Source organism: Oncorhynchus tshawytscha, linkage group LG31 (genome assembly GCF_018296145.1).
Source record: "Oncorhynchus tshawytscha isolate Ot180627B linkage group LG31, Otsh_v2.0, whole genome shotgun sequence".
NCBI lineage: Eukaryota > Metazoa > Chordata > Actinopteri > Salmoniformes > Salmonidae > Oncorhynchus > Oncorhynchus tshawytscha.
Window position 1 is genome coordinate 24,002,837 of NC_056459.1, and position 15,163 is coordinate 24,017,999.

A 15,163-nucleotide genomic window follows, 5' to 3' on the forward strand; every position below is an offset into this window, starting at 1 on the left:
GCGGCTGAGTCTAGTTGATGATCCCTTCTATATGGCTCCCGAGTGGCGCAGCGGTCTAAGGCACTTACAGTCCCTGGTTCGAATCCAGGCTGTATCCCATCCGGCCATGATTTGGAGTCCCATAGGGCGGCGCACAATTGGCCCATCATCGTCTGGGTTTGGCCGGTGTAGGCCATCATTGTAAATAAGAATTTGTTCTTAATCGACTTGCCTAGTTAAATAAATAAAAAAATATTCTATCCTGTATCCTGTATGTTATCTACCATAACTACCTTCTTAACCTCAATCTATTCACCCCAACAAACCCATTGAGCCATAACACATTGTGAATACCACCCAAGGCAGGCAATAACGTTTATTGGTAGTGGTGGGAGGTGGGGGGGGGGGTTATTGTATGTCTAGTCCTTCGCCTCATTGACCCGCCTGCTCTCTGAAAGGGGCCTTTGTGGGCGGAAAAAAAATCTATTTGAGGTCAATAATGAGATAATGGTTTCACACAACACATTGTATTTGCACAGCGCTGGATGCCGATGCTAAGTTGGAGTAAGGGGCTGTTGCACATTGGCATCTCTTTACTCAATAAGAGCTTTCTGTCATCTCAGTGTTGTAGGAAGACAATATTTTACATCTTTGTGCATATTCAGGTTATACCTGCTGACTTTCATAAGATATTAAATGTGTGTGAAATAATATAAAGTATACTGCCTTATTCACATGTAGAGCTATTTAAACAACTACACTATGATGTAGATACAAATTAAATAACTGAATTGGAACTGAAGTGATACAATAAGGGAGACAGCCAGTGTGTTTTTTCATTGTCATTCCGTTTCTGTTTTTTTACTTCCTGTGTCTGTACTTCGTCTGTCTGTTCTGCCTGTACTTCCCGTGTCTGTACTGTCTGTACTTCATGTGTCTGTACTTCCCGTGTTTTTATTTCCTGTGTATGTCTTTCCTTTGTCTGTCCTTCCTGTGTCTATCCTTCCTGTATCTGTACTTCCTGTGTCTCTACTGTCTGTACTTCCTGTCTGTACTTCATGGGTCTGTACTTCCCGTGTTTTTATTTCCTGTGTATGTCTTTCCTTTGTCTGTCCTTCCTGTGTCTCTACTGTCTGTACTTCCTGTCTGTACTTCATGGGTCTCTACTGGCTATACTTCATGTCTCTCCTGTCTCTCCTGTGTCTATACTGTCTGTCCTTCCTGTGTCTATCCTTCCTGTATCTGTACTTCCTGTGTCTCTACTGTCTGTACTTCCTGTCTGTACTTCCTGTGTCTCTACTGTCTGTACTTCCTGTCTGTACTTCATGGGTCTCTACTGGCTATACTTCATGTCTCTCCTGTCTCTCCTGTGTCTCTACTGTCTGTACTTCCTGTCTGTACTTCATGGGTCTCTACTGGCTATACTTCATGTCTCTCCTGTCTCTCCTGTGTCTCTACTGTCTGTCCTTCCTGTCTGTACTTCATGGGTCTCTACTGGCTATACTTCATGTCTCTCCTGTCTCTCCTGTGTCTCTACTGTCTGTACTTCCTGTCTGTACTTCATGGGTCTCTACTGGCTATACTTCATGTCTCTCCTGTCTCTCTGTGTCTATACTGTCTGTCCTTCCTGTGTCTATCCTTCCTGTATCTGTACTTCCTGTGTCTCTACTGTCTGTACTTCCTGTCTGTACTTCATGGGTCTGTACTGGCTATACTTCATGTCTCTCCTGTCTCTCCTGTGTCTATACTGTCTGTCCTTCCTGTGTCTATCCTTCCTGTATCTGATAAACTTCCTGTGTCTCTACTGTCTGTACTTCCTGTCTGTACTTCATGGGTCTGTACTGGCTATACTTCATGTCTCTCCTGTCTCTCCTGTGTCTCTACTGTCTGTACTTCCTGTCTGTACTTCATGGGTCTCTACTGGCTATACTTCATGTCTCTCCTGTCTCTCCTGTGTCTCTACTGTCTGTCCTTCCTGTCTGTACTTCATGGGTCTCTACTGGCTATACTTCATGTCTCTCCTGTCTCTCCTGTGTCTATACTGTCTGTACTTCCTGTCTGTACTTCATGGGTCTCTACTGGCTATACTTCATGTCTCTCCTGTCTCTCCTGTGTCTCTACTGTCTGTACTTCCTGTCTGTACTTCATGGGTCTCTACTGGCTATACTTCATGTCTCTCCTGTCTCTCCTGTGTCTCTACTGTCTGTACTTCCTGTCTGTACTTCATGGGTCTCTACTGGCTATACTTCATGTCTCTCCTGTCTCTCCTGTGTCTCTACTGTCTGTACTTCATGGGTCTCTACTGGCTATACTTCATGTCTCTCCTGTCTCTCCTGTGTCTATACTGTCTGTCCTTCCTGTGTCTATCCTTCCTGTATCTGTAGCTTCCTGATGTCTCTACTGTCTGTACTTCCTGTCTGTAAACTTCATGGGTCTCTACTGGCTATACTTCATGTCTCTCCTGTCTCTCCTGTGTCTATACTGTCTGTACTTCCTGTCTGTACTTCATGGGTCTCTACTGGCTATACTTCATGTCTCTCCTGTCTCTCCTGTGTCTCTACTGTCTGTACTTCATGGGTCTCTACTGGCTATACTTCATGTCTCTCCTGTCTCTCCTGTGTCTCTACTGTCTGTCCTTCCTGTCTGTACTTCATGGGTCTCTACTGGCTATACTTCATGTCTCTCCTGTCTCTCCTGTGTCTATACTGTCTGTACTTCCTGTCTGTACTTCATGGGTCTCTACTGGCTATACTTCATGTCTCTCCTGTCTCTCCTGTGTCTCTACTGTCTGTACTTCCTGTCTGTACTTCATGGGTCTCTACTGGCTATACTTCATGTCTCTCCTGTCTCTCCTGTGTCTCTACTGTCTGTACTTATGGGTCTCTACTGGCTATACTTCATGGGTCTCTACTGTCTGTACTTCATGGGTCTCTACTGTCTGTACTTCCTGTCTGTACTTCATGGGTCTCTACTGGCTATACTTCATGTCTCTCCTGTCTCTCCTGTGTCTATACTGTCTGTCCTTCCTGTGTCTATCCTTCCTGTATCTGTACTTCCTGTGTCTCTACTATCTGTACTTCCTGTCTGTACTTCATGGGTCTGTACTGGCTATACTTCATGTCTCTCCTGTCTCTCCTGTGTCTCTACTGTCTGTACTTCATGGGTCTCTACTGGCTATACTTCATGTCTCTCCTGTCTCTCCTGTGTCTCTACTGTCTGTACTTCCTGTCTGTACTTCATGGGTCTCTACTGGCTATACTTCATGTCTCTCCTGTCTCTCCTGTGTCTATACTGTCTGTCCTTCCTGTGTCTATCCTTCCTGTATCTGTACTTCCTGTGTCTCTACTGTCTGTACTTCCTGTCTGTACTTCATGGGTCTCTACTGGCTATACTTCATGTCTCTCCTGTCTCTCCTGTGTCTATACTGTCTGTCCTTCCTGTGTCTGTACTGTCTGTCCTTCCTGTGTCTGTAGCACCCGGTGTACTGTGTGAACGTGGTGGGAACACAGAACGCCAACAACCTGATCACCGTGTCCACAGACGGCAGGATGTGCTCCTGGAGTCTTGACATGCTCTCTCAGCCACAGGTAAGAGCTGATCCGACATCAGTCAATAATGATCTGTATCAATAAGGCCCATCTCTTCAAACTGATTCAGAGTCAGCAATAGATTAGATAATCACATATGACATAGGGCATATTGTCATTAAAGAGATTGGTACTATAACTGACTCATACAAACAGTGTAGCTAATACCATGATAAAGCCCTATCAAACAGTGTAGCTAATACCATGATAAAGCCCTATCAAACAGCTTAGCTAATACCATGATAAAGCCCTATCAAACAGTGTAGCTAATACCATGACAAAGCCCTATCAAACAGCTTAGCTAATACCATGATAAAGCCCTATCAAACAGTGTAGCTAATACCATGATAAAGCCCTATCAAACAGTGTAGCTAATAACATGATAAAACCCTATCAAACAGTGTAGCTAATACCATGATAAAGCCTTATCAAACAGTGTAGCTAATAACAAGATAAAGCCTTATCAAACAGTGTAGCTAATACCATGATAAAGCCCTATCAAACAGCGTAGCTAATACCATGATAAAGCCCTATCAAACAGCGTAGCTAATACCATGATAAAGCCCTATCAAACAGCGTAGCTAATACCATGATAAAGCCCTATCAAACAGTGTAGCTAATACCATGATAAAGCCCTATTAAACAGTGTCGCTAATACCATGATAAAGCCCTATTAAACAGTGTCGCTAATACCATGATAAAGCCCTATCAAACAGCGTAGCTAATACCATGATAAAGCCCTATCAAAAGCTAATACCATGATAAAGCCCTATCAAACAGCGTAGCTAATACCATGATAAAGCCCTATCAAACAGCGTAGCTAATACCATGATAAAGCCCTATCAAACAGCGTAGCTAATACCATGATAAAGCCCTATCAAACAGCGTAGCTAATACCATGATAAAGCCCTATCAAACAGCGTAGCTAATACCATGATAAAGCCCTATTAAACACAATGTATGCTATATAACTGCAGTATGTCTATGTGACATATGTTACAGACTCACTATAACTAGGTCAGCACAACCTTAACATGAGGTTAAAACCTTTAACTTTGTGTGTGTGTTTGTGTGCATTTGTTTGTGTGCGTGCGCGTGCGTGCGTGTGTGTGTGTGTGTGCGTGCGTGCGAGTGTGTGTGTGTTTGTGTGTGTGTTCGCGTGCGTGTGTGTGTGTGTGTGTGTGTTGTAGGAGAGCATGGAGCTGGTGTACAACAAGTCTAAAGCGGTGGCTGTGACAGGCATGGCGTTCCCCACTGGAGACGTCAATAATTATGTGGTGGGGAGTGAGGAGGGAACCGTGTACACCGCATCCAGACACGGCAGGTTAGAGGAACACACGTACACGCACACACACACACACTGAGACACACAAACATGGCACGGAGACACTGACAAACACACACACACCAACACACACACGCACACTCACACAGGTAGACACTGAGACATACGGACACATATACTTTCAGTGATTGATATACAACCACAAATAGCAGGTGAACCCGTGTATAGTTACAGACAGATGTGTACACACACACTATAAGCTTTATATTTTGATGCAGCCTATCTCAGCAAGAAGCTCCTGTTAACTCTTGAAAATGCTATTAGGACCTAGTTCCCCCCATATAGTGTCCTCGGTTCTTTCTGACACGCGCTCTCTCTGTCTCTCGCTATCTCTCTCTCTGTCTTTCTCTGTCTCCATTCCTCTCTCTCTGTCTCTCTCTCTGTCTCTCTCTGTCTCTCTCTTTCTCTCTCTCTCTCTCTCTCTCTCTCTCTCTCTCTCTCTCTCTCTCTGTCTTTCTATCTCTTTCTGTCTCCATTCCTCTCTCTCTGTCTCTCTGTCTGTCTGTCTCTGTCTTTCTCTCTCTCTCTCTGTCTCTCTCCCTCTCTCTGTCTTTCTATCTTTTTCTCTCTCTGCCTCTATTCCTCTCTCTCTCTTTCTCTCTCTCTCTCTCTCTCTCTCTCTCTCTCTCTCTCTCTCTCTCTCTCTCTCTCTCTCTCTCTCTCTCTCCCATGCTCCTTTGCAGCAAGGCGGGGATCTGTGAGATGTTTGAGGGCCACCAGGGACCAGTGACGGGCCTCAGCTGTCACAACGCTGTCGGCCCCGTAGACTTCTCCCATCTCTTCGTCACCTCGTCGTTTGACTGGACTGTCAAACTGTGGAGCACCAAGGTAGAGGGATCTGATTGTGTCTAAACTAGGTATTACCTACATGCCCTGACTGAGTAGAGGAATAGAGACACAGTGAGACTGTCAGTGTCACAGACTGTGTTCATGAGTCAAAAAGAGGAGCTAAATAAATACATAGATACATTAGTGGGGAGGGAGGTTATGTGTCCGTGGCAGTGAACCGACTGGACTGGAGTGGACTGTGGATGGATGGAGCGAAGGATGGATGAAGAAAGGAAAAGAAGGGAGGGATGGAGAGAACGGGAGGAGTGATGCTGTTGACTAGGGTTCAAACCACAGAGAGGCAGCGGGGGCCAGGGAGGCTGTAGACTGCTGTGGAACTCCTCTCTCTCCCATTCTGACCTTTCTGTCTGGAGACAGAGGAGCGCACCACAACCACCACAGAGACGGACAGAGGGAGGGAGGGAGGAATAGTAAAGAAGTGATGGGATAAGAGAGAGAGGGACTGGGTAACATACAGTATATAGTCGGGAGGGAGAGAGAAGAAAGTGAGAAAGCTATTGAAAATGAAAGAGGGGAGAGTTAAAGTTAAATTAGGAAGATCCAGCTGGCTGGAAGGGTTGGTTTAGGAAGAAGGGAAGGGAACAGAAGAGGTGAAGAGGAAAGAGATGAGAGAGCACAGAATAAGAGAAAAAGAGGAAAGTGAAGAGGAGATAAGAGAAGAAGTGGAAAGAGAAGAAGAGGAGAGAAGATAAGAAGTGGAAAGAAGATAAGAAGTGGAGAGAAGATTAGATGTGGAGAGAAGATAAGAAGTGGAGAGAAGATAAGAAGTGGAGAGAAGATAAGAAGTGGAGAGAAGATAAGAAGTGGAGAGAAGATAAGAAGTGGAGAGAAGATAAGAAGTGGAGAGAAGATAAGAAGTGGAGAGAAGATAAGAAGTGGAGAGAAGATAAGAAGTGGAGAAAGGAGAAGAGGAGAAAGAGGAAAGGGAGAGAAGATAAGAAGACAAGAGAATATGAGAAGAGAGGAGAGAAGAGGAAAACATAAAAGAGGAGGAAAGGAGAAAAGAGAAGAAGAGGAGAGAAGAGGAAATAAAGACCCCATCATAAAACTCACTCCACTGAACAAAAATATAAACGCAACATGTAAAATGTTGGTTCCATGAGATGAAATAAAAGATCCCAGAAATCTTACATACGCACAAAAAGCTTATTTATCTCAAATTGTGTGCACGAATTGGTTTAGATCCCTGTTAGTGAGCATCCCTTGTACTGGGGAAAATAAAAGGCCACTTTAAAATGTGCAGTTTTGTCACACTACACAATGCCACAGATGTCTCAAGTTTTGAGGGAGCGTGCAATTGGCATGCTGACTGCAGGAATGGCCACCAGTGCTGTTGCCAGATAATTTAATGTTAATTTCTCTAACATCGTTTTAAAGAATTTGGCTGTCCGTCCGCCTCACAACCGCAGACCACGTGTAACCACGCCAGCCCAGGACCTCAACATCCGGCTTCTTCACACGCTGGAGCTGGAGACGTGTGCTCTTCACGGATGAATCCCAGTTTCAACTGTACCTTGCAACCGGCCAGATGGTGTCATGTGGGATAGCAGTTTGCTGATGTCCCATGGTGTCACGTTCTGACCTTAGTTTCTTTTTATGTCTTTGTGTTAGGTTGGTCAGGGCGTGAGTTGGGGTGGGTTGTCTATGTTCTTTTTTCTAGGTTATATTTTCTACCTGTTTGGCCTAGTATGGTTCTCAGTCAGAGGCAGGTGTCGTTTGTTGTACTTAGGTAGCCTTTTCCCACCTGTGTTTTGTGGGTGATTATTTTCTGTTTAGTGTTTTTCGTCACCTTACAGGACTGTTTGTTTGTCGTTTTTGTTGTTTTGTTCAGTGTTCAGTTGTTTTATTAAAATAATGGACACTTACCACGCTGCGCATTGGTCCTCCTCTCTTTCTCCAGACGACAAGCGTTACACATGGTGGCGGTGGGGTTATGGTATGGGCAGGCATAAGCTAAGGACAACGAACACAATTGCATTTTATTGATAGCAATTTGAATGCACAAAGATACCGTGGCGAGATCCTGAGGCCCATTGTCTTGCCATTAATTCGCCACCACCACCTCATGTTTCAGCATGATAATGCATGGCCCCTTGTCGCAAGGATCTGTACACAATTCCTGGAAGCTGAAAATGTCCCAGTTCTTCCATGGCCAGCATACTCACCAGACATGTCACCCATTGAGCATGTGTGGGATGCTCTGGATGTACATGTTCCAGTTCCTGCCAATATCCAGCAACTTCGCACAGCCATTGAAGAGGAGTGGGACAACATTCCACAGGCCACAATCAACAGCCTGATCAACTCTATGCGAAGGAGATGTGTCGCGCTGCATGAGGTAAATGGTGGTCACACCAGATATTGACTGGTTTTCTGATCTACGCACCTGCCTTTTTGTTAAGGTGTGCGTGTGCGTGCATGTGTGTGGTTGTGGGCACACCATTGTGCGCGGTTGTGGGCACAGCTGGCTAACCTTTGCTTACCTAAGGTTACCATAGAGGTTTACATTCGCCTTGCCAATCAACGCCATCAAACGACACAGCTCTCTCCACAGAGAGTTCAAAAGGCAGGAATGCAATACTCTGAATGTGTTTTTACACTCAGCGGCGCAAATATTGTGGTTATGAAACCATATGGGTTGTGAGCTGCCTGACTCTGATGTTGACAGGGAGACTTCTAGAGACTGAGGGCGCATAACTTAATTGCTTAGGCCTAGTTATGACCTTAGAAAACCGTTTCTGTGTCTGAAATAGCACCCTATAGTGTACTAGTGAGTAGTACGCAATATGGGCATTCTATTCCCTATATAGTGCACTAGACTAAGGAATAGGGTGGCATTTCGACACAGATAATGTCTGATAGGAGACCATGGTGATTTTTAGCCTCAAATTTATGAAATAGGTGTGCTCATTCATGCTAAGTCACAGTTCAGCTGATTGATCATTATTATGATAAGTGTCTCTCTGGCTTGATTGTGTGAATGAAGGAAGCCTACTCATCATATGATTTTCATTCCACTACTTGGCCTGATTTGACCTGATGTCCTTAGCCAGATCACATTCATAAAGTACTTTATAATAAATTTTCTGCCCCTTCTGTTTCCCAGCAAATGGAACCATATTTCCTATATATAGCTGTGGTTAAAAGTAGTGCATTAAATAGGGAATAGGAGGGTGTCATTTAATATGTTTGTTGGAGACTGAATGAATGGAACAACTGGAGTAAAGGCAGACCAGGATTCTCTCGGTTCAACCTCCATTTTGGAATCTATAGACCAGGATTCTCTCTGTTTAAACTCCAGTTTGGAATTTACAGACCAGGATTCTCTCTGTTTAAACTCTAGTTTGGAATCTACAGACCAGGATTCTCTCTGTTTAAACTCCAGTTTGGAATCTACAGACCAGGATTCTCTCTGTTGGAACTTTAGTTTGGAATCTACAGACCAGGATTCTCTCTGTTTAAACTCCAGTTTGGAATCTACAGACCAGGATTCTCCTTTTGATCTTTAGTTTGGAATCTACAGACCAGGATTCTCTCTGTTTAAACTCCAGTTTGGAATCTACAGACCAGGATTCTCTCTGTTTAAACTCCAGTTTGGAATCTACAGACCAGGATTCTCTCTGTTTAAACTCCAGTTTGGAATCTACAGACCAGGATTCTCCTTTAGAACTTTAGTTTGGAATCTACAGACCAGGATTCTCTCTGTTTAAACTCCAGTTTGGAATCTACAGACCAGGATTCTCCTTTAGAACTCCAGTTTGGAATCTACAGACCAGGATTCTCTCTGTTGGAAACTTTAGTTTGGAATCTACAGACCAGGATTCTCCTGTTGGAACTCCAGTTTGGAATCTACAGACCAGGATTCTCTCTGTTTAAACTCCAGTTTGGAATCTACAGACCAGGATTCTCTCTGTTTAAACTCCAGTTTGGAATCTACAGACCAGGATTCTCTCTGTTGGAAATTTAGTTTGGAATCTACAGACCAGGATTCTCCCTGTTGGAACTCCAGTTTGGAATCTACAGACCAGGATTCTCTCTGTTCAAACTCCAGTTTGGAATCTACAGACCAGGATTCTCTCTGTTGGATCTTTAGTTTGGAATCTACAGACCAGGATTCTCTCTGTTTAAACTCCAGTTTGGAATTTACAGACCAGGATTCTCTCTGTTTAAACTCTAGTTTGGAATCTACAGACCAGGATTCTCCTTTGGAACTTTAGTTTGGAATCTACAGACCAGGATTCTCTCTGTTGGAACTTTAGTTTGGAATCTACAGACCAGGATTCTCTCTGTTTAAACTCCAGTTTGGAATCTACAGACCAGGATTCTCCTTTTGATCTTTAGTTTGGAATCTACAGACCAGGATTCTCTCTGTTTAAACTCCAGTTTGGAATCTACAGACCAGGATTCTCTCTGTTTAAACTCCAGTTTGGAATCTACAGACCAGGATTCTCCTTTAGAACTTTAGTTTGGAATCTACAGACCAGGATTCTCTCTGTTTAAACTCCAGTTTGGAATCTACAGACCAGGATTCTCTCTGTTGGAAATTTAGTTTGGAATCTACAGACCAGGATTCTCCCTGTTGGAACTCCAGTTTGGAATCTACAGACCAGGATTCTCTCTGTTTAAACTCCAGTTTGGAATCTACAGACCAGGATTCTCCCTGTTGGAACTCCAGTTTGGAATCTACAGACCAGGATTCTCTCTGTTTAAACTCCAGTTTGGAATCTACAGACCAGGATTCTCTCTGTTGGAACTCCAGTTTGGAATCTACAGACCAGGATTCTCTCCGTTTAAACTCAATTTTGGAATCTACAGACCAGGATTCTCTCTGTTCAACCTACAGTTGCCTTTGAATTTATTTTTAGAAACATGAGTTTGGCCAGAGTATGTGGCTACAGGGTCATTTGATGGTGTCTTTGGAGCAGGTCAGCAGTGCAGAATATCCTCTCCACGCTTACAAAGCCACTGGGGATGATAAACACCCTTTGTGCCACTCTTGCCAGGCTGGGCAAGGATGCATAGTTTTGGTTTTGGTTTTATCTGCCCACCTCATGCCTTTCTGTTAGCATGTGCATGTAGTAAGTACACCGTCATGCTTTCAGGATATGTCTTTTCCGATTTTTTAGTTGTGGACATTACATCACCACACTCCCTCTCTTGGTTTTGGTCCTGATCTTTGTAAGTCACCTTGATTTTGCGCCTGTGTTTTTTATCACTTTCTTTATGAAAAGATTTTGTGAATTCCATGACAAGGGGTTATAGCAGTACACAAGACGAGAAGGCCGACGCTCCAGCCTTTGGGAATCTCGCTCCGAGCTCCAGTCAAATTGGGCACACTCCACTCCTCACTCTGCTCACATACTCTGCTGTAGAACAAGCCTAATGAGGCATTTTTCATTTCATTTGTTTTTCATTTTAAGTAAGTCACAGCCTATATGTTCAATGCATAAACTATGATGATTTAATGCAACAAAATGTTGTTTAAATGCTGAGGTTAATGTCCTTACCAGCCTAGAGTGTTGCTCTAGCAAATGCTTCACAATGTATTTCTTTGTAGGCTATAGCCTTAAAATAATTGAAGTAATATAGCTTAAATAATTCATTTTCATTCCTTCTTAGGCTCCCTGTCTGGCTCCTGACATATTTAGTGTTTGTATGCTGTTTAATATGAAATTATGAGTTTTGTTACATTCACCTTTTTATGTGTATTAAAATACTTTTCATTCAAATATGGTTTGGTTTCAGTACCTCATAACCAACTGGTAGGTCCAGGTAGTCACAAAAATAGATGGGTGTTGGTTCAATTGTGATTTTAATGAATGGAGATAATTCAGAGCGGCAGTTTTTTTCCCTGTGAGCGCAGAGCTGTTTTTAGCCAAGGGGTTGGAAAGGATGTGGAACAAGCACCGTTTGGAATCTACAGTTTGGAATCTACGGTTTGGAATCTACTGTTTGGAATCTACAGTTTGGAATCTACCGTTTGGAATGTACGGTTTGGAATCTACAGTTTGGAATCTACGGTTTGGAATCTACTGTTTGGAATCTACAGTTTGGAATCTACAGTTTGGAATCTACAGGCCTGGATTATCTTTGTTGGAACTCCAGTTTGGAATCTACAGCAAATGTCAGAATTGCTGCAGCAAAATCAAGCCTTTTTGCCCACAAATATCAGGGACTGCTATATGTCTCAGAAAATAGAAGAGAGAGAGAGAGAGAGAGAGAGAGAGAGAGAGAGAGAGATTAGTAGTAGGTTGCTGTGGTCAGGTGTGTGTGCATTCCTGTCCCTTCCCTTGGGAGAGGGGAGGGGCTGGGGAAGGAGAGGAGAAGTGCAGGGAGAGGGGAGACGAGAAAGGGATGGGAGGAGGGGAGAGAGAGCACATTCCTCCCAAGCGGTCTGTCTTTATGTCTCAGCCTGACTCCCACTCCATACCTGTCTCAGCCTACCTGACTCCCACTCCCTACCTGTCTCAGCCTACCTGACTCCCACTCCCTACCTGTCTCAGCCTAGCCTACCTGACTCCCACTCCCTACCTGTCTCAGCCTACCTGACTCCCACTCCTTACCTGTCTCAGCCTACCTGACTCCCACTCTCTACCTGTCTCAGTCTACCTGACTCCCACTCCCTACCTGTCTCAGCCTACCTGACTCCCACTCCCTACCTGTCTCAGCCTACCGGACTCCCACTCTCTACCTGTCTCAGCCTACCTGACTCCCACTCCCTACCTGTCTCAGACTACCTGACTCCCACTCTCTACCTGTCTCAGCCTACCTGACTCCCACTCCCTACCTGTCTCAGCCTACCTGACTCCACTCCCTACCTGTCTAAGCCAGCCTACCTGACTCCCACTCCCTACCCAGCCTACCTGACTCCCACTCTCTACCTGTCTCAGCCTACCTGACTCCCACTCCCTACCTGTCAGCCAGCCTACCTGACTCCCACTCTCTACCTGTCTCAGCCTACCTGAGTCCCACTCCTCTACCTGTCTCAGCCTACCTGACTCCCACTCTCTACCTGTCTCAGCCTACCTGACTCCAACTCCCTACCTGTCTCAGTCTACCTGACTCCCACTCTCTACCTGTCTCAGCCTACCTGACTCCCACTCTCTACCTGTCTCAGCCTACCTGACTCCCACTCCCTACCTGTCTCAGCCTACCTGACTCCACTCCCTACCTGTCTCAGCCTACCTGACTCCCACTCCCTACCTGTCTCAGCCTACCTGACTCCCACTCCCTACCTGTCTCAGTCTACCTGACTCCCACTCCCTACCTGTCTCAGCCTAGCCTACCTGACTCCACTCTCTACCTGTCTCAGCCTACCTGACTCCCACTCCCTACCTGTCTCAGCCAGCCTACCTGACTCCCACTCTCTACCTGTCTCAGCCTACCTGACTCCCACTCTCTACCTGTCTCAGCCTACCTGACTCCCACTCCCTACCTGTCTCAGCCTACCTGACTCCCACTCTCTACCTGTCTCAGCCTACCTGACTCCCACTCTCTATCTGTCTCAGCCTTCCTGACTCCCACTCCCTACCTGTCTCAGCCTAGTCTACCTGACTCCCACTCTCTACCTGTCTCAGACTACCTGACTACCACTCTCTACCTGTCTCAGCCTACCTAAATCCCACTCCCTACCTGTCTCAGTCTACCTGACTCCTACTCCCTACCTGTCTCAGCCTACCTGACTCCCACTCCCTACCTGTCTCAGCCTACCTGACTCCTACTCCCTACCTGTCTCAGCCTACCTGACTCCTACTCCCTACCTGTCTCAGTCTACCTGACTCCTACTCTCTACCTGTCTCAGTCTACCTGACTCCTACTCCCTACCTGTCTCAGTCTACCTGACTCCCACTCCCTACCTGTCTCAGTCTACCTGACTCCCACTCCCTACCTGTCTCAGACTACCTGACTACCACTCCCTACCTGTCTCAGCCTACCTAAATCCCACTCCCTACCTGTCTCAGTCTACCTGACTCCTACTCCCTACCTGACTCCCACTCCCTACCTGTCTCAGTCTACCTGACTCCTACTCCCTACCTGTCTCAGCCTACCTGACTCCCACTCCCTACCTGTCTCAGTCTACCTGACTCCTACTCCCTACCTGTCTCAGTCTACCTGACTCCTACTCCCTACCTGTCTCAGTCTACCTGACTCCTACTCCCTACCTGTCTCAGTCTACCTGACTCCTACTCCCTACCTGTCTCAGTCTACCTGACTCCTACTCCCTACCTGTCTCAGTCTACCTGACTCCCACTCCCTACCTGTCTCAGTCTACCTGACTCCTACTCCCTACCTGTCTCAGTCTACCTGACTCCTACTCCCTACCTGTCTCAGTCTACCTGACTCCTACTCCCTACCTGTCTCAGTCTACCTGACTCCTACTCCCTACCTGTCTCAGTCTACCTGACTCCTACTCCCTACCTGTCTCAGTCTACCTGACTCCTACTCCCTACCTGTCTCAGCCTACCTGACTCCCACTCCCTACCTGTCTCAGCCTACCTGACTCCCACTCCCTACCTGTCTCAGTCTACCTGACTCCCACTCCCTACCTGTCTCAGCCTACCTGACTCCCACTCCCTACCTGTCTCAGTCTACCTGACTCCTACTCCCTACCTGTCTCAGTCTACCTGACTCCCACTCCCTACCTGTCTCAGTCTACCTGACTCCTACTCCCTACCTGTCTCAGTCTACCTGACTCCCACTCCCTACCTGTCTCAGTCTACCTGACTCCTACTCCCTACCTGTCTCAGTCTACCTGACTCCTACTCCCTACCTGTCTCAGTCTACCTGACTCCTACTCCCTACCTGTCTCAGTCTACCTGACTCCTACTCCCTACCTGTCTCAGTCTACCTGACTCCTACTCCCTACCTGTCTCAGTCTACCTGACTCCTACTCCCTACCTGTCTCAGCCTACCTGACTCCCACTCCCTACCTGTCTCAGCCTACCTGACTCCCACTCCCTACCTGTCCAGAATGCATTTAGCAACCCTCTGGAATTCGCTCTGACAGGCGTGGGAGGAGGGGGGGGTGGATTGGAGGGGGATTCTCCATCTCTATCTCGCTCTTTCTCTTCCTTTCTGTCTCTCGCTGTCTGTCTCTTCTCTCTCTCTGCTCCCTCCCTTTTATGCCCCCTTACCTCTGTCTATGTCTTTCCTCCTGTCTCTCTCTCTCTTCCCACTCTTTCTCTCCCTCTGTTTGTTCTTTCATTCTTCCCCTCAGACAGCTGTTCCACTAAGGTTACAGTACAGCTTTGGAGAGGGAGACTTTCATGTCTTCTGTTTTTTATGACACTGTGTGAATGTGCAAAGCTTTTTAATTATGCCTTTCCCAGACAGACCCCAAGGCTGCAGTGGGGCCAGACTGTCTACTGCCTCCCTTTTTCTCCCTCTATCTCTATCCCTCTTT

General features: G+C 45.9%; 1 protein-coding gene across 7 annotated transcripts in view; it reads left to right on the forward strand.

Moving 5' to 3' along the window:
• LOC112229221 (cytoplasmic dynein 1 intermediate chain 1) overlaps positions 1-15,163 on the forward strand; it is a 111,379-nt gene that overhangs the window by 82,667 nt on the left and 13,549 nt on the right. For all 7 annotated transcript variants that reach the window (XM_042310148.1, XM_042310151.1, XM_042310149.1 and 4 more), the window contains 3 exons: positions 3,453-3,566; positions 4,757-4,890; positions 5,595-5,739. In XM_042310148.1, the coding sequence (XP_042166082.1) occupies positions 3,453-3,566; positions 4,757-4,890; positions 5,595-5,739 (393 nt within the window). The remainder of the gene's footprint in view (positions 1-3,452; positions 3,567-4,756; positions 4,891-5,594; positions 5,740-15,163) is intronic.